Source organism: Ambystoma mexicanum, chromosome 1p, assembly GCF_040938575.1.
Source record: "Ambystoma mexicanum isolate Mex_15411 chromosome 1p, UKY_AmexF1_1, whole genome shotgun sequence".
NCBI classification, from domain to species: domain Eukaryota; kingdom Metazoa; phylum Chordata; class Amphibia; order Caudata; family Ambystomatidae; genus Ambystoma; species Ambystoma mexicanum.
In genome coordinates, this window is record NC_090921.1 from 559,005,510 (window position 1) to 559,025,833 (window position 20,324).

At 48.0% G+C, this 20,324-nt stretch overlaps 1 protein-coding gene across 2 annotated transcripts in view; it reads right to left on the bottom strand.

Annotated features, from left to right (window-relative positions):
- The window catches only part of LOC138575570 (zinc finger MYM-type protein 1-like), a 315,041-nt gene extending 311,009 nt beyond the window's left edge, over nucleotides 1–4,032 (bottom strand). For both annotated transcript variants that reach the window (XM_069649494.1, XM_069649493.1), the window contains exon 1: nucleotides 1,187–4,032. In XM_069649494.1, the coding sequence (XP_069505595.1) occupies nucleotides 1,801–3,018 (1,218 nt within the window). In that variant the 5' untranslated portion in view covers nucleotides 3,019–4,032 and the 3' untranslated portion in view covers nucleotides 1,187–1,800. The remainder of the gene's footprint in view (nucleotides 1–1,186) is intronic.
- Between the last annotated feature and the right edge of the window lie 16,292 nt (nucleotides 4,033–20,324).

Consider the following 20,324-nt stretch of genomic DNA (forward strand, 5'->3'; position numbering starts at 1 on the left):
TCACAGGTAAGGTGGGGAGAGGGCCTGTACACACTCGCGCGGCTTGTTTGTGGTGGGCTTCCTCTCTTCCCTGACAGGGCCTGTATGCAGGCCTTGTCACAAAAAAATATTAATAGAAAGTGACTGCAACACATTATTAGTTCCTGATATTATGGAGCTTTGTGTACATTCTTGTCACTATAGTTAACAAATAACATTCTTAGTATGTTTGTTTATCCATTCTTCTCTTCTGCATTATTTCGCAGTTCTATGATCATTTCTTAATACTCTATTGTTCGAACAATGTCAAGTGGTAAATGCCTAAAATAATTCTCAATTGTCGCAGAGCTTCACTATGATATTTTTCTGTGTTCATCAACACAACAGCTCCCTTTGGGGTTTTGTCAAAGTGCTTTAACCCGTTAAGTGCCAAGGGCAAGGTATCTCGTCCTTCGGATTATCTCCATGTTGCCAAGGATGAGATAGCTCGTCCTTGGCACTTAAGGGGTTCAAACAGAACAATTTCAACATTCAGATGTAGTGTGCTGGATCTGAGGTTTAAAAAGAATTGTTTACCACAAATTCTTAGTATTTGTATAACTGGGCCAATATGTTTCACAATCAACCCTAGAGTGTGTGTGTTCCACCGCTGGCTCAGTGCTATCAGGGAAAGGGTACACATAAAATTTCACCAGGTAAAATAGAGGTGTGGCCTGTTGCCCCCATCCCAAAACCCGTTCTCTGATCACAGGGGAAGCAACTGAAATCTTTTTCTGGCTGTAGCTATGATAAATGGATGAAGGATTTGAAAAATGCACCTGCGTGGACTCCACAAGGATAGAGAAATGCAAGTATTTCTGGTTTTTCGTAGACTAGGATTTACCTAATTTTCAGGTTTGAAATTGCTGGGAACTGTTTAGCTCCTGCTTCTAGCCTAGGAAAGCCTGGTTAGCTTGAATCCAACAGCTACCAGGAACTACCTTTGGCCCCGCAGGCCAGCTGGCGTATATGTGATACAGGACTGGTCTTACACCAGATTGCACCCCGAGAAGCATTGATGGCGCCCCCCCCGCAACCCCCAAAAATGACAACCAAAAAATGTGTTACAAATGTTGTAAATAGTGCACTTCATTAAGAACCAGACAGAAATACAAATGCAATAGAAAATGTATACATTAGACACTATGTGGCAGTCTTAGAATGTTACCTGTATTATGTGTTCGAAAAGTAACTTTTCTTGACTTTTCCCTTGCAAATTGAAGCACAGCGTCGGATAGATCCAGGGATTGGCCAATGTAATTTTCGATTCATAAAATAGCAATCGGTGTCAGTCTTTCATTGGCCATTGTTGATCGAAGGTATGTTTTAATGAGCTTCAGTTTGGAGAAGCTGCGCTCACCACTTGCAACTGTTATGGGCAGAGTGAGCAGAATCTTCAATGATATCCAGACATTTGGGAAAATGTTCTTCAGGTTAGCATCATGAATATACCGGAGAACTGGTAGTGGTGCAACTGTCCCTCTTGGTAACACGTAGCATATATTTTCCAATTCAACATGAAGGTCCTTGCCATTGATGTCAGAAGATTCACCATGTTTTAGTGTCTGGTGGAGGTTTGTACAATGCCCCAATAGTGTTGTTTTGTCCATAGGAAGCTTGCTAAGGTCATACAGAAAGCCCCAGCATTGTTCATGATCCTTCATTTGTCCAAACCTTTCTTCAATTGAACCATGGGCTGTGTCAACAAGCACATAACAAAACTCCCTCTTGAACTTTTCTTCTGGGCTTTGGGTCTGTGTTAGATCATCTCTGACCTCATAATCAACTGCCTCTTTCTTTGACGAATACGGATCTCCTTGAAGGCAGGCTTAACACCAAGTCAGCTGCCATTTCTTTGGCAGCAATGATGGCATTTTCAAATCCATTGTCTCTGTAGCCTACAAATAACTGAATGCATCCTTTCATCAAAGAAGTAGCAGTCACAATATCCACTGACTTATTTTGTAATGTCTTGCTTACAATGTTAATCTGAAACGAGATATTGTGCCAAACTACAAGAGAAACCAGAAATTTGAAGTCAGTTATCTGGTTAGCCAGACTTTGGGCCTCATGTCTGACTCCAGCATCAGCTTTGCTTAACTGTGCTAATTCCATTAGTGCGTCATAGATGTCAGTCACTTGGAACCTTACTGTTTTCACGCTGTCCATGCGACTCTCCCAATGGGTGTCGCTTAGCGGCTTTACAGTGAGTTTTCTAACATTATTTGTGAGGACTTTCCACCTAATAGTAGATGCTGAAAAAAGAATGTATATTTTTTGTAGTAATCCAAAGAGAGTTACTGAATCCAAAGATGACAGTGCTGCATCGGATACAACCCGATTTAGGGAATGGCAGCCGCAAGGCACAAAAAATGCTCTTGGATTAAGAGCAAGAATTCTAGCCTGAACCCCACTGTGCTTGGCTTTCATGTTTGCGCCATTGTCATATCCTTGACCACCGCAGTGTTCAAGCATTATTTTATTTTCATTCAGGATATTTCTAAACAGTTCAGTTAAGCCTTTTCTAGTAGAGTCGTCAACAGGGTTAAAGCAGTGTTCCTTTACTTTGATTTGATCATCACTGTCATCAACAAATCTCACCGTCAGTGACATCTGTTCTATGTGACTAATGTCAGAAGTGCAGTCCACGATAACTGAGTAGAATTTTGCTTTGCAGAGTCGCATCAATATGTTCTTAAGCACCTTACTTGCCATAATGTCGAGCAATTCATTTTTAATTCTTTTGCTGCAGTAATGATCTTTGACTTCTTTACGAACTCCTCGTTTTAAATGCTTACGCATGACATCATCATATTTCCCAAGGAGCTCTACCAAACATAGGAAATTGCCATTGTGATCCGTGAACAACTTATCTGATGAGCCCCGGAAAGCTAAATTATTCTTTGCAAGGAAGAGAGTAATAGAGATTAAACGTTGAAGCACATTTCTCCAAAAAGCGATTTCTGAATTAATTATCCTCTGGTTTCTTAATCTATGCATTTGTTCTATCTGAGTCTAGACCCTGCTTCTGTCCATTTTGAGTATGCGATAAAATGAGCATTTGACACTTCATGATTCTTTAGAGCAACATAAATGTTATGCCAGCAATTGTAACCAGAAAGTGCAAGCATTGATTTTGCAGCCCTATCAAATATTTTACAACAAAAGCAGAATACTTTATCAACTGATTTTGAGTAAATGAGCCAAGGTCTATGTATCATCTCACCACTGTCATGCACTCTTTGACAGTGTGATAACGAGAAGTTTCGCTTCTGTTTATTCACTGGGAATCTCATGGCTTTGATTTTACTTGGTCCATTCAAAATGATCCGGTCTATATCAGCAGAACGTAGGACCTCTGGCCACAAAGCAGGATCTGATGTATCAAAGCTTGATGAATAATTTGCTTTACTGCTGGTTCCTTCTCCGGATGAGTTGGGCTCTTTTTCAGAGTCCCTTTCATTTTCATATGGCATAGATTCTTCTTCTGCATTTTCCTTCCTTTCAGGTGAGCCACATACCTCATTATGCTGACTCAAGCTGCATGGTAAATCTGATGATTCTGCATAATTTCCAGGCTGTGCACCGCTCACTATTTGCACTGTATTGTCCTCAATATTCTGACTCAAGCTGCATGGTAAATCTGATGATTCTGCATCATTTCCAGACTGCGCACCGCTCACTATTTGCACTGTATTGCCCTCATTATTGTGACTCAAGATGCATGGTAAATCTGATGATTCTGCATCATCTCCAGGCTACGCACCGCTCACTATTTGCACTCTATTGTCCTCATTATTGTGACACGAGCTGCATGGTAAATCTGATGATTCTGCATAATTTCCAGGCTGCGCACCGCTCACTATTTGCACTGTATTGACAGTATTTTCCTCTGACTGACCCAAAAATGTTTTCATCAATTTTGCAGATTTCTGCAAATCAGATTCAAATTGAGCACGTCGCTTCTGATTCTGAGCTCCTGACAGTTTCTTTGGAGGCATCTTCTATATTCTCTCTCTCCTTAAATTAAACAAGACACCATTATTTCATTAAAAATATGGATTCATAAACAAAACAGTACTCGGCTAGGCATCATAAAAGGTTCCCTACCCAGCCAGCAAACATTGCAGTAGTCTATCATGGGTGAAACTGAAATTGTGAATTTTTGGCTAATGGCTTAGTAAGTGATGTGCCAATTAAATGGAAGAAACAACTCAAATGAACACAGGCCGGGTCAGTCTTCTTTACCTTGTTTTATGACACATTCGATATACATGTCTCGACATTACCACAGAGAATGGGTCACACTGACTGTCTGTCCCTGAAATTCAGTAGGGGCAGGAAAGTGATGTAGCTCAGGGGCAACATGCTCGCCTTGGAAGCAAGATGGCACAGAGCAACACAGGTTCGATCCCCAGGTCCGCGCTTTGAAACCTATGTGTATTAAGCGTGTTATAAATAACTTGTCACATCATATCATATCAGTTGGTACAATACGTAAGCTCTAGGACAAGGAAGAGGGACGTGAAGGTAATTCTGGCCCAAAGAGCTGATTTTGGAGTTTGGAGTAGGTGGTAGGAGGGAGAGGGGGGTGGGATTGTGCGATAAACCATAATGGTTGTCCTGTCCAGGCTAAACAGGCATGATATATGGTATTAGTGGCTAGAGAAGCATTTTGGTGCAGCTAGTCTAGTCATTCCTCAGTTTAGTATGACTTTTTTTTAACTGCGCATTTCTCATAAAGCTGTCCTGCTAAGTGTAATTAGTTTGCCAGATTGGCAATTGGGTGTTGCCAGTCTAGCTGCTTCTTACTGCTGCATTGTACAATTTTCTGTGTATCTGGGATAAAATGATATGATATGATTTAAGTCATTTATAAAATGCCTGTACACAAGTGTTACTAGGCGCGACAAGACAAGGGGGGGAAGATAGAGGGAAGACAAGACACACGATCTTACTATGCCTTGTGTCATTCAGATTGTGTAAGTGCGAGAACGAGAAATGCAAGAGGAGAGGGAGCAGGACGTGCAAGGAAGAGGGGAGGGGAAAACGGAAGTAATTCTCTGAGTAAGTGCAGCCAGGGCAGCGTGGCTCTGGGTAGTGCAAGGAGAACAAGCGACTGTAGGGTTACAGTTACAGCCCCCCCAAGTGCATGGTAGGCCCAGATCAAGAAAGAGCCTGGATTCAATGAGATGCTGAGGGTAGCCAAGCAACCAGCCAGTACAGCAGACAGGTAGGTCAGGTAGGTCAGCAGGGGAGGGAGAGATAGAAAGCAGAGGAGAAGAGGAAAGTTTTGAGCTGCTTCTGAAACTTCAGGTGGTCCGCTCAAGTTTGAGAAGGGCTGGGAGGCCAGAAGGAATGCTGGAATCAAGGTTAGAGAGCAGATCTTCACAGGTGTTCAGGAGAGCAGTTTCCGTGCCTCTGACAGCTCTGCAGCCAGACTGATGGTCATGGATTCAACAGATTCAGTGTGCAGATGGGCAGCTTTTTCAGAGTTTGCCCAGGAACGGGGTGATGGAAATTGGGCGATAGTTTGCCGGGCAGGTAGGATCGGCAGATGGCTTCTTGAAGAGTGGCTGCACAAGGGAGTGCTTAAGGAGAGAGGGGAACATTCCAATGGTGAAAGAGTGATTACAGAAATCGGCTAAGGCTGGAGCTAGGGTGTCAATATGGTCATTAATGGTTCTGGAGGGGCAGGGGAGCACCTGTTTGGACGACACTTTCATAGATCGGACTTGTCTAGAAACCTCGTCAGGTGTTGTCAGAGAGAAACAGGAGAAAAGAGGGGGAGAGGTATAGATGGCCAAAGGGGGTCCGAGAGAGGGAGAGGAAGAGGAAGAGGAGATAGAGGACATGATGTCTTCAGTTTTAGCAGAGAAGTGAGTGGCAGAGTAATACACATTGACCAGTTCCTTGCATATTTTAAAGAGTTTTGTCAGTGTTGGTAGAGACCGCAGAGAAGCAAGCTTGAATGTGTGCTCTCTTCTTGATGAGTGTTATTGCTTTGATTGGCATTTTGGTGCACCAGTCTAGGTATGTCTAAATGTGACCTGGCATGCTTTACTGTAATGTTATTACGTGTCTACACTGGTCTACACTGTACAGGCAGTGGTACATGTTTTCAATGTGGCATGGCATTTTTAATAGCAAAACGTTCATGTTCCTGTGCAGTGTTGGTGACTTGCATGTATTGGATTGGTGTTACCCTACAAAACAATTGCAAACACTCTGGCTTTTTAGCCAATTATTCTGAGAAAGTGTGCTGTATATTGAATGAAAACACTTATTTATATCTTTCTCTTAGTACAGTGTGCAGCATACCTCTTCAGCAGCACGTTCATGCATATTGTGCAAACGTGATAATCTAAGCCAGCCCAGAGTGTGGCACGACCCATTATTTGTTGCTGAGTTGGAGGGGCCCCCTCGGCATGGCTCGCAGGGGGGCCCCCACAATTTGTGTTATGCCACTGCTGGTATGCAATATAAAAGTTGACTTAACTGACAGAAACAGCTTGTCACTGTTGACGTAAAACACCTAGAAGCCCACACACAAAGAGCTGCTCAGTTTACCTAGGAAGGCATCAGCAAAGTTAGCTTGCATTTTCCCTCTCCCCCACCCCTCTCTTTCATATCGGTCACTGCACCTGGATCCAATGCAAATGACAACCGGGCAGCTGGGTGACTCTGATCACCAGCCAAACATGACTCATCACTAGAAAACAAATGGGTAACAGTGGTCACCAGTGGGAACCAACTTACCTCTTGAGTGCAAGACAGCAAGAGGATACATTGGCCACCACCGGTCATCAACCAACTCAGCCCAGGAGGGAGGGAGAGGGACTCTGATCACCACACAAAATGAACCCAGCACTGGCGAGCAGGGCAGCAACAGTTCCCGTCAGGAGGAAGCATCCAAGCTTTTGAGTGGGAGGATAACATTCCACCAGCAGGCATCAACCAATCCAACTGTGGAGGGTGCAAGGGTGACTCGGCTCAGACAAAATTCAGCCAGCGCTAGAGAACAGTAGTAACAGTGTGATCACCAGCTGGCACCAACCCATCTCTTGAGGGTGAGAGGATACCAATTCCCACCAGTGGGCACCCATCAACTGATCTGTGGATGGCAGGAGGGTGATTCGACCACCAGGTAAAACAAACTCAGCACTGGAGCCTGAGTGGTACCAGTGTCCACCAACATGCACAAACTGACCCAGATCAGGAGAGTGAAATGAACCCACCGCTTTTGGCATTGTTGGGTTCCACGTTGCCCGCTACAAACCAGTGAAATCCTGATCGAACAACCCAGCTGCGGGGAAATAGAAAAAGACCAGCGAAGACCAGCAAAGCCAGCTTTGCAGGGGAGAGGCGCCACTAGTAAGAGTGCCCGCATGCAGCCTGCAGCATTCAACATGCGTGAGACGCAATCATGGGTAGCCAGAAATCACAGCTGATGGGAAAGTCTATCAGCAAGAAGAGGACAGACAGCGACGCCACTAGTCTTTCCCCAGTCCTGTTCACCTGCAGACTCCCACCGCTGAGTGTCTACCTGCGTGTGAGGCAGCAGGCCCCGGTCACATTAATGGAAGCAGAGCCACACGTTGCGCAGTAGTGGTTTTCCCTCTGGAAAGTTCTAAAGCACTGCAGGTGGGGATGGCTGCTGTTGGAGTACGTTGAGTCCACCTGGCCTACCTGTAGTGGCCAGTGCACCCCAGGCTGTACCGGCAAGAAAGACCCGAAAATTCCCCATACCGATACGCACCCCCCACCCTGCAGTCACTCACCTGCCACGGCCACCGCTAGTAGGGGGAGCAGGATAGGGGGTGCTGGGCCCATGTGAAGGAGCGCCGTCTATCAGGTGTCTATCAGCCGTCTATCAGGGGTATACCGTCACCGCCCTCATAAACGGCTTTGTGTTCGTTTGTCTGCTTGGGTTAGAGAACGACCCAGCAAACTAAGTAACCAAATCAGAGGCATATTGTATGGGCATATTGTATGGGAGAGGCAGCATAGTTGTTGGTAGTCACTATTATTATAGAGGAAACAACTTCCGAAGTTCGAGCCACGTGTATTCTAGACCATTAGCAAATGTGATGGCATTAACTAAATCACTTACATGGACTCCGGATGATTTGCCCAAGATCACACAGTGGTGGGACCGGGATGCCGGTGATATAAACACTTGACCGCACATTTTCCAGATAATATCAATATGCATTAAGGTGTTTGATTGTAGCTCCTGGGATTGTATCCGGGGCTACAACCAAAAGACCCAGTCCCGGGGTTATAGCGCTGCGCAACACTCACCCCCCCCCCAGCAACGCTCAGACCCCGGGGTGAGGGGCTCTGCTCACTTGCTCAGCCAGAAGCTAAGTCCGGACTTGCCTCCATCCCCGGGAGCGTGTGCTAGCCGTGCGGGAGTCGGGACACAATCTAACAGTGCGGGGCAGTCCTGCATCACTTCACTTACCTGACACAGATTTGCTGCCTGCCGCAAATCCGATCACACTGATGACAGGTCACTCATGGAGCGGACCTTAGGAGGCACAGCACCCTATGACTACTCATAGCGCTGGGGGCCCCAGGCCAACACGCGACCTGGCCGGAGGTGCCTGACATGCAAGGCCCTTACTAGTTCCAACTTAAGACTAAGGAGCTGCAGCACCGACCCGTGTCTCGTGGCTCTGTGCTGCTCACAATTGACGCTGTGTGGGGAATCGGGATGGGATGCGCCTGCATCATAGTCGCCCCAAAGTTCCAAACACAGTATACTTACCCGATATTGTGCATGCATCCACTCCACTCCTCCTGTTTAATGGAATGGCGGGGGGCCGGCTGACAAGGCAACGCCAGCTAGCCAGTGCGCGCATGCACATAGCATGAGGGCACGCCGCACGTGTGCCAATGGGGCTAGCTGGCATCAGCGCCACCGGGGACCGGGGGGAAGTGAAAAAACAACAAACAAATGTTGCAAATTGCTAATTTATTTGTCAATTGCTGCTGCCCTGCCCTGCCTGAGGGCAAAGGCGGTAGCCTGAAGCAGTGCTCACTGCTCCTAATACACAGACGGACGTCACAATCAAGGCCTGTCTGGTGCTTTGTGCATGTGGCCTGGCCTGGCTTGCAGTTGCAGGACTCAGAGCACTGCTGTTCGGCGCCCCCTAGAGGCTCACTGATGTCAGGCAGCCGCCTGAGCTGCCCGACACAAAGACCGGCCCTGATGTGAACACATCTAGTACACATTTAAACACAATGGACCATATATAATGGGCAAAAAGTTAAAGTAACATCTCCTGGTAGCTCCTGATTCCCCGGTGTTACCTCCTGCCTACAGGGTGATTCCAGACCCCCAAGAGCTGGTTTCAGCTCCTGCTAATAGAATCTTAATGGATTTGCCATACCAATAAACCCAAGCAGGTGTGATGTCCAGAATGAGTTTACTATACATATGAATAAGTATGGATGTATGTAAATGATTATATCTAAAAGAAGGGATGCTCATCAAGTACAGATAGTGGGGATAGGAACTTATGCACCGATGTGCATTACATAAAAAGAACTTTAAATGTGTTCAAATGTACTATTACGAACAATGCGTGTTTTATGAATTATTGTTGACAGATACGTATGTTTAGCACAACATTTTGGAACTTCTTTATCGATGACAAGTTAAAATTTTTAATTGGAAAACACTGGCATTGTACTTCTCCATTGCTTGAGATATTCATTATCAGAATTCTTATGGGACAGAAATTCATCACAAGGACATTTTAGATGCAAATATGTATATTTGACTTTACTAGTTTAGATTGTTTAGGGTTTGATATGTGCATAAACACATCAGAAACAATCTAGGCAATTCCCAATCATTACACAGAGTAATTTTTAGTTTCACTGTATTGGGTATGCCCAATTAACACCAAGCACATTTTAGTACTATTTTTTTTTCCAACAAGTTTTTATTAATCATTTTGAAATGACAATTCACCAGATATCAATGCAAAGCGGTTAATCTACAACAGAAACATTCGGAATCCTCCAGCCCCCCCCCCTCAAACTCTCCCTGCACAAGAGTTACAGTGTTCACAAAGGGACCTTAAAACCTGAGGAAAGAACAGAAATATGAGATTGCGAGTCAAACATTTGCTGACCCTAGAGGGTTCAAAGTAACCAACAAACGCAAGGGGTCACCATATGCATGGCTCAGGAGACAACAGGGAATAGGACGAAGAACCATGCATCAGAGGAGCGCTCAGTCTTCATGTAACAAAACCGGAGTCCAATCTAGCAAGAAGGATTCCATCTTGTCGTGGGCCAACGCTGATAATTTCTCATGGGTGAATATTGCCCACAATTTTGACAACCACTCTCATTTGGATGGTGTTAGTTTACCTTTCCAATTCTGCGCCAGAGCTAGCCTCCCCGCTCTCAGCATACCCTTAATTACCCACGGGAAGCCACCCGAGTCCTCCTCAGAGGAAGAGACACGAAAAAGTATATCCAGGGGACTCTTGGCCACGGAGAAACCCAATATATCCTTTAACCAACTCAGAAGCACCGACCAGTAGATTTGGGCGGAAGGGCACTCCCACCACAAGTGATACCAAGTACCTCTTCGACCACAATCACTAGGGCACAGGGGGGGAGAGTCCCGGAAACATTTTCGACAGCCTATCCAGGGGGGGGATACCAAGCATGAAGGATCTTAAAATTGTGTTCCATAGCTGCAGTGTACAAGGTGTCAGAGAAGAGAACATCATATTTTAGACCAAGTAGAATCCTCTATTACGAACCCAAGTTTTTTATCCCAGAATTGTTTAAACCCTTGTCTACATTGCAGCTGGGCCGTTATCAAAGGCCCATAGATTCTTGAGAGGGACCCCCTCCGTGAAAAGGACTTTACTATCACCTTCTCGAAGTGTGAGGGGGCACGCTAGATCCTTGTTCCAGGGGGGGAGGTGAGGATACCTTTTATGCAGAGATAATCGAATATTGACATCGGGCTATCTGCCATCGCTTCCACTAGGCTGTCGTATTCTATGAAGATATTCTGTCTGAACAGTTGGGCTGCCCTTTCCAGGCCCATGTCTGACCACTTCTGCGTGTTTCTTAGACCTCTTTTACCTAGATCGAGGGGAGCGTCCCATAGAGATCGAAGAGGAGAAGGCCAGGAGGAGAGGACAAGATTCTCCTTGGTGGGCCTCCAGAGATCCCATAAAACCGCAAGTGTAGGATGGGCCTTCACTCGGTTGGGGAGCTCACTGCTAGGGATCCACAACAAACCTCTAACTTTTCTTGGGTGCGTGTGGGTATCTTCGATGTAAGTCTAGTAGGTGCGCATCTCATCTCTCATATGCTGCAGCATGACCCTAAACTGGGCTGCCTTATAATATAGGTGAAAGTCTGGAAGACCAAAACCCTCAAAGGACCTCGAGAGAGTCAGGGTGTCATGTCCAATGCTGTTTTTTTTGCCGCTCCATATGAAACGCTGAATCATGAAGTGCAATGACTTAAAATAAGACTCTGGAATCTTAATGGGGAGAGATGTGAAGTGATGGAGAAGGCCGGGGAGGATGTTAATTTTAACAGACACCATTCGGCCGAACCACGAGAGGGTTAAGGGTGACCACCTGGCTAGGTCCGATTTTATATTGGAAAGAATCTGGGGGATCCCAGGTCTCTAGGGAGGTGGATACTGAGATATAGAATGGCGTTATGTACTACTTTAATGTCCCCCACTATGCCCCCTCTCTCAATGCCCCGGAAGCCCGACCCCACTGGCATTAAACAGGATTTTGTCGGATTGATCTTCAAGCCTGAGAAGATTCCAAAAGTACGAATCAAGTGGAGAAGATTAGGGAGAGAAGTATCCAAATTGGTCAGATAGGCTAGGATATCGTCCGCGAAAAGAGAGTTTAAAGTCCAGATCACCCACCCTGATCCCAGTAATCCCCTGGTGTTGCCGTATCGCTATGGCGAGAGGCTCCATTGTGAGCACATATAAGAGGGGGGAAATGGGGCAACCCTGTCTGGTGCCTCTGGATAGAAGGAGCCGGTCGGATACAGTGCCATTTACAGCAACTCTTGCTGAGGGCCCGTTGTACAGGGAGGCAATCCAGCGGCAGAACTTTTCACCCAGACCCATTCTTTGCAACATCATGCCCATGTACGGCCATTCGACCCGGTCAAAAGCCTTCTCTGAGTCTAATGAGAGCGAATAGGCATCCAAGTCACTACTCGAGGCTTCATGCATAGGGTCCAGGGTTTTTCTGATGTTATCTGACCCTTGTCCGCCTGGAATAAATCCCACCTGGTCCCAATGGACCAGGGCCGGGAGATGCTGGGCCAATCTGTTATCAAGCTACTTTGTGACAATTTTCACATCAGTGTTGAGTAGGGAAATGGGGCGATAGGAGAGGCATTGAGTTGGGTCTTGCCCTTCTTTAGGAATAACCACTATAAGGGCTGAAAGCATGGATTGGGGAAGGAGTCCGGCATCGAGAGTGGAATTAAACAACTTAGCCAGAAAAAGGGCAAGGGTAGATCCAAAGGTCTTATAAACGGAGACAGTGAAACCATCGTCACCCGGGGTGGTACCTCCCTTCATCGAACTTATGGTATCCACTATCTCCTGGGGGGTAATGGGGTTTTCAAGAGGGCCCGCTTGTTGCGGGGAAAAGACGGGGGATTGGTAGGGAGTTTAGGAAGGTGTCTGCTTCAGAGCCCTCTCCCGCATATTCCGAGGTGTAGAGGCGTTCATAGTATAGGCGGAAGTGCTCAGCAATTCCTGAATCATCTATGCATTTACCTTCTCTAAGGGGTTGTAGTGCATGGACTTTCTTACTATTCCTGAGTTCCCTTAATTTCCAGGTGAGGATCCTATCAGCTTTTTCCCCCTTCTCCATATATCTTTGCTTTACAAACACTAGTTTTCTCTCGGTTTGTCCCACCAAGAGGGCCGCAAGTTGAGCCTTGAGCCGTTGAAGCTCTGACCTTTTGCCCTGGAGCATTTGGGACCGGAGTTTACCCCCCCGGCTGGATAGCCTCTATTTTATCTCCAAGAATCTTCTCCTCTCTACCTTTCTCCCATTTTCTTCTCACTCCCATGCCAATGAGCACCCCTCTAATCGTGGCCTTAAAGGCTTCCCATACACCGGCTTAACTCACCTCACCATTGTCATTAAAAGTGAAGTAGTCTTTTATCGCTACCAAGAGTTCCTGGGAAAGGACTTTATCTCGCAACAACAAGTCATTACATGACCACCTCAAGCTCTGGGCTCATTCTGAGGGCATCCCTATCTGAACCCGTACTAGGTCGTGATCTGACCATGGGATCAACTCCACCCCAAAGCTGAATACCCTCTCCTGAAGTGAATTATCAAACAAGATGTAGTCGATCCGGGAGAAGGAGGAGTGCGGGCTAGAGAAAAAGGTAAACAGGGGAGCGCATTCCTTCCGCGTTGAGTGGGAGCCTGAGATGCCCAGGGCAGTATTTGTGTTATGAAAGGAGGAGGAAATCTTCCTCATCTTGCGAGAGACTGAACACGGCTGTTCAGTTTTTCTGTCTACATTGGGGTCGAGAACCATGTTAAAATCACCTCCCACCAAGAGAACCCCCTCTGTAAATTCCATGATTTTCGGCTTAGTCTCTTCCCAAAACAGATCTTGGGCCTCATTCGGAGCATAGTCTGAGACCAGCGTCACCTTGTTACCCCAGATTTCCCCCTTAACCATCAAGAAGCGGCCCTCTGGATCCTTTTGCTGTGTTTGTGGGACAAAATGAGCTTTCGAGGAAACAACTATCGCTACTCCCCTTTTTTTTGTCCGACATGAAGCGTGAAAGACCCCCTGCACAAGATTCGCTCTAAGAGGCATTTCCCTACCTCTCGCCCAATGAGTTTCCTGAAGGAATAGCACATGAAGCTTCAGCCTCTTAAATTCCCTCACCACTAAAGATCATTTATGGGGGGAATTCAAACCTCAGACATTCAGTGAACCCAGGGTCAGTGGTTGGTTGGAGTCAGCCATTAGGGTGACAACCGTCTCTCAATATTCCTCTATGGGGGTGCCCATGAGCCGTGTTCCCCAGATGACTCCTTACACGCCGATCTCTAAACGAACCCAAAGTTTCCAAAGGAAGTGGATCCCAACTCAAACGCAAAGACAACAATTGAAAACCCCCCCAACAACCCCTGCCCAACCCCCCCCCACCGAGTGCCTGGATTACACGTGACATTATAGATGTCACCAAACCAGGCCACCAGCGTCCACATCCGAAGGGTGAATGCACATGATACTCAAATACTACGCTGAGCCCCCCTCCCACTCTCCGAAGCATCAGCCCACCGGGACCCCCAGGAGATGCTGAGTACATCACAGTCAATGCCGTCACTTCAGGCTAAAGGAGCCATGTCGGCTTCATGTCCTCCAAGGACCTTTACAAGGCCGAGGCCCCCACATAACTGATCTGAATGCGGCTAGTGAGCTTGATATGGTCAGTCTTTAGACGTGCTAGGCGAGGTCGGGGACACCTTGCTGTATTTCCTATGACCACGCACTCAACGCCTTTCAGAGGGTCCGCTGGTGGCTCAGGACTGGGACAAGTCTATTCCTTCACCTTCCTGGCTGTCCCCTGGCTTGGGATCACCCAGGAGCTTGCGGGTCACCCTCTGAATATCGTCTTCCGTGACCAAGGAATATTTGTATCCGTCATATTCAAATGAAAGGGAGAAAGGGTGGCCCCATCTGTATCTCACTCCTTTAGACTGGAGCCATCTCGTTAGGGGACCACACGGGCATTGTGGGGCCAGGGTAAAGGCTGAAAGGTCTTGATATATTGTGACCTTGGTAATCTCCCAGGTGACGGGGCCCTTTTTCCTTGCCAGGTCGAGAATCTTAGTCTTCTCCGAATAGTAGTGGAACTTCACTAGGATCGACCTGGGACCTCTGTTGGGGGGGCCCACTCTATGAGCCCTGTCAATCGTTGGTTCATCGGTGTTGCTCTCATCGAACAATTTACTGATCACTGAGGTGACGATCCTGAAAATGTCTGCCTGGGTCTCTCCCTCCCGTTCCAGGACCTCAAGGAATCTCAGATTTCTCCGGCGCTGCCTATTTTCCAAAGCGTCTAGTTTAAGGGTGCACTTCTACTCCCTTCTTTCTAACTCTGACAGGCGCATGTCTATCTGGGTTTCCAGGAGGTCAACTGAAGACTGATTCGCTTCCAGGGCTTGGACACGCTTGTCAACTGAGTCCACTTTTTTATCCAGTGAATCCAGCCTTTTGCCGATGTCTGCTCGGAAGCCGCAGATTTCTTCCAGTAAAGCAGTCATATTTTTGTTAACCGCCTGGGCATCCAGGACCTCGGCTTGTGCTTTGGTTGACATGTCGGGAGAGGACTGGGCTAGAGGAGGGGCGTAGCAATACATTTGGAGGGACTAGGCCCAGTTCATTCGGGGATAACCCGGCATCGTCTGGTGAAGTAGAGGAAGGAGTCCGTAGCAAATGTGCCCCCCCCCGTCTCAAGCAAGAACTTGAAGAAACTCAAGGGAGTTTATGACTTCTCCCCAGATCTTCTCTGACTGAAGACGCCGAAATTGGTCATGGCGGGGCCTTCCAGGAAGACTCAGACCAAAGCAGATGTCAGAACGACAGGAAGAAACAAGCTGGGGATCAAATACACTGGTGTCCCTCGGTCACCAAGGCACTCAGATTGCGGGGAGATGTGCTGGAGTTGTCCCGCCCCTCTCGATTAGCCAGTGAGGGGGGAAGAGCCTGGCGATCTCTCCCCAGGGTCGTGAAATTCAGGGGTCGGGGGGGAGGCAGGCAGTGTGAAGTGGCCCGGGCCCCCCGCGCCCGCACCACAAGCACCCACCCGGCGCCAACCAAGTAGGGGGGCTAGAAGAACGAAGAAGGCCCCACCAGCTCCACTAGGGGCAGAAGGAGTTTGCTTCACTCACCCCCTAAAATGGCCGCAGCTCCAAGGAGGGCCCTGCCGGTGAGGAGACAGCCTGGGGAAAGCGCCCATGGGGCGGACCCACTGGAATGAGCCTCCAACTTGATCTGCCGTGATCTTCAGTGGGGGACGGAACCCCCGCACTCCGCTGGTCACACTCTGCAAACCAAAGGAAAATGTGGTTGGGGCACGTCCACTACGATGACCGCCATGGTCAGGCAGTTACGAGAGTCCCACTCCGCCAGGCCCAGCGACTCGGAGAACCCGATTTCGGGACTGTACAGGAACGGAAGGCCCAGTCTGCGGCACCCAGGCACCTCAGGTTCCAACTTGTCGCCACCCACACGAGTCTGGGACGCGATGTATGCTCTGGCGGGGAGGGGACAAGGAGGCCACGGCCCACCCCAAGCTGAAATGCCAGGCCCCTGCATTCCACAGATCTCGAGGTGTTTGCATGGAGCCGCAGGGTAATGAGAGAGCGGGAGCCTTCTCCCTTAAGTCACTCATAATCCGAACTCGGGTTCTGCAGCACCAACCGCGACTGCGGAAAAGTTTATCAGATGCACCACGTCGTCTGGGGCTTGCCGCGGGGTCCGCACCTCACTCCTGTGAGGCTTAGGAGGGGCTCAAATCCCTTAAATTGCACCCCTCGGAGGAGACAGACGAAGGAGCGTCAGACCATCTCGGTGCCCCCTGGTGGCTCTCTTTTGTACTATTTTAATGAGAAAACCAGAGGAGGAGAATCATCCTCTGGAAAGAGGATTCCGACCCCGCTGCCCTTAAACCTTTGGCCCGACTCACTCTGCCAGGCACACCCTGGTTGTTCTGATCTCCTCAGGCCTCCCCTTCTAGCACCCTCTCACCGCTCCTCTCGGAGCGATCACTTTCTCCTTTCTTTCCACCTCTCACTCTATCCTCCCCGTGGGCAAGCCGACTCTAGCACTGCCACCTACCTTCTCAGTCATCCGACCCATGAAGTGTGTGTCAGTTGAGGCTTTCACCGCTACTTTATCTCCTCCTCCTGCACCTTTAGCTGACTCACACCGAGACACAGCCCACTCTAACATTTATCTCTCTATGTCTAACACTCTGAATGTGCTTGCAGCCTGTCATGAGGATCCGCTTGAAGCCCAAATCCAAGTGCAACTCTTGGTACAATTCCGACCTCACGGGGCAGAGAGGAGGTTGAGGGAATTGGGCGCCTCCCTTGACAAAATGGCCTGCTGCCTGTTCCAAAGGCAGTACAGACTCTCTGTCCTCTCTAAGAAGAGAGCCTAGCCCGCATCTATGTGGCATTTAACAACTTGGACAAACTATTCAAAATCTGCAAGGGGCTGGCAAATCCCGCTACAGTCTACCTCTCCTGTTCCTTCCCAGACCCTCTGCACGGCCTTGGCCTCTCATTTCACTACTAAACCTCAGGACATCCTGTCCACCCTCTCTTCCTCTACCTTCTCTTCTGCCTCCTCTACCACTCCTGGCCTGTCTGAGGCCATCTCTCCCCTCCTCTCTCTCCTCCTCCTTTCTCCTCCAGTCCCTTGTTCACCCCTCACAATGTTTCTAAAAAAAGTCTGATCTATGAAAGTTTTGTCAAAGTAGGTTCTCCCCTGCTCATCCAGAACCGTCAAGGACCACATTGACACCCTTGCTCCAGCCATGGCCGATTTCTGCAATCACTACTCTTTGCCACTGGAACTTTCCTCTCCCCCTTAAGCACTCTCTTGCGCACCCCCTTCTAAAGAAGCCTTTGTCTGATCCTTCCTCTCCGGCTAACTATCGCCCGATTTACCTCACTCCTTTCCTGGGCAAACTCTTGGGAATGCTGACCATCTCCCAGCCTAATCTACATTCTGAATCTGTCGGTGGCCTCCATGACCACCACTCTGGCTTTAGAGCTGCCAGAAGCACGAAAACTGCTCTCCTGAACACCTGTGAAGACTTGCTCTCCAATCCTGACTCTAATCTCCCTTCTGTCCTCATTCCCCTCGATCTATCCTATGCTTTTGACATGGTCAACCATGCCATCCTGCTCAATCACTGCCGCGACAAACATGGTATTATTGAGCAGGCCCCGCCTGGTTTACCTCCTTTCTCACCGACCAACCCTCTCAAGTCCAACTGGGGTCTTTCCTCTCTTCTATCTCTCTCTTTCTACTAGTGGTGTTCCCGAGGGGTCTAACCTCTCCCCCTGGCTCTTTAACCACTACCTGGCACCTCTCACCCACCGCATTGCTACTTTCTGCTCCAATTTTCAATGTTATGTGGATGAAACTCGCTCTCTTTTAGGCTCCCCTCAGCCACCTCTGCTTCTTCTCTCATACCAGACTGTCTGGCCGCAATTCAGGAATGGTGTGCCACCACTGAGCTCTGCCTTGCCAGGAATACTGAGATGAGATCCCCTCATTGGGACAACCGCTCCCTCATTTCCTCTCTCTCCCTGACCGCCCACTCTGGGCCTTCTTCCTGCTCCTCACTGTGAAGATAAGAACCTTGATATCATCTTCGAACCACCCTCTCCTTCTCTCCTCACATCTCTGACATCTCTAAGAAGTCAAACTATCAGCTGCACCTCCTCAGAGGTATTCTTTCTTTTCTCACATCCTCCAGAAGCTCACTGTCTCAACAGAGCTATTATCCTCTCTAGGCTGGACTATTGCAACAGCCTCTTTCCAAATCTTCCTGCCTCTACTCTTTGACCTTTACAACTTATCCAGAACAGGACTGCAGGTATTATTCTTGGCCACAAGCCCAGGGATCGTATCTCTCCAGCTCTGAAATCTCTTCGCTAGCTCCAAGTGGCTGCAAGGATCAAGTTCAAGACCCTCTGCAATGTCCACAAGGCTTTCGGGTTCTTGGAACTCTCTACCTCCAATGTTCTCTTCCAAAATATCTTCCTTCTTGAGCTCTCCGCTCATCCACCTCCAACTCTTTAGGGTCAGACGCTTCTCCAAGCAGAGAGTTGGAGGCAGATCTATCTCCTCGGCTCGGGCCTCCCTCTGGAACAGCCTCCCTGCCTCTCTCAAACTTGAGCAGAACTACCTCCGGTTCTGGAAGCAACTCAAAACCTTCCTTTTCGCTTCCGTTTTCTCTCTTCCTCTCCCCTGCTGATGCACCCAACTGCTCTGTGCACTGCTCACCTGGTCACCCTATGAACTCGGGCTCAGGGTCCTGCATGTCCAATTCCCCTGCACCGCCTCCGGACTCCCCAGCACTTAAGGGTCTGTATATGCAACCCTACAGTCCCTTCTCTCTGCACATATGAGCCACCCATTGGCTGCACTTGTGGGTTAACTACACTTCCTCCTTCCCCTCCCCACATGGCACTTCTCCCCTTCCCTATTTCCGGCACTTGCGTGATCTGAATGACACAAGGCCCAGTAAGATAGTTATTGTGCCCTCCCTTTGTTTCCCCCTCCTTGTCTTGTCGTGCCTAGAAACACTTTTGTACAGACGGGTTATGAATGCAACATCATATCATATATAATTTTGAGGTCTTGAGATAGAAACTGAGCCATGAAACACATGTGTTGCCCCATAATAAATAATCACCCTCAGTGAGCATTTCTGGACAAGGATTGTAAAGAAGGCAATTTCAAAATACAGAATGCAGGAAGAGCAAGCCCTGTGATGGTGTAATATATTTTAAGAAAGACGCTGGAAGTGTTCAGCGTCTGGAGGCATTGATCTACAAATTGAAGACAATGGGAGAAAAGTTGATTACAGAGAAGAAAAAATGCACAGCTCAGTGGAAATAAACAACAATGTAGCACGCAGGGCACTTCTGCTACAGCAGGAAGTAAAATGTGTGGACCTACCTTGGACAGAAAAAGCAGGCCCAAAGGTGGCAGGATCGAGATCTCAAGATAGAAGTGTGTTGTATAAGCAGTGCATAGTGGAAGGATGAAGGCTTCACACAACACTGCCAGGTAGCAAATGCCTGTTCAGCCAATAAGAAAAGTGGAAAGCAGACAACGGTGGGGATGATGCCTGGTAGCTTACTCAAGTCAAGCAGCAAAGGTATTGGGCAGGTAGGAGGAGGGGGTCTAGGATAAAGTGGTGGCTCGAAGTGTTCATGGAAGAACATGCAAGGGTTCACAGACACATCACCCCAGGATTGCAGCATAAGGCCCACATTTGTAAATGGAGCACATGCAACGTCCATTAACATAATGAAAGATGTAGTTTGCACACTGCACTGCGGCAGCACATTTCATTTAAAGGCATTCACAAACAAATGTCACTATGAACTGCCAAAATGAGCATGCAGGACTATAAATAGGTTTGATTGGGTTCCCATATTGGATTGAACAGTTTAACAATATAGGACAAGCTTGGGTTGGCGATTAGGCTGGAG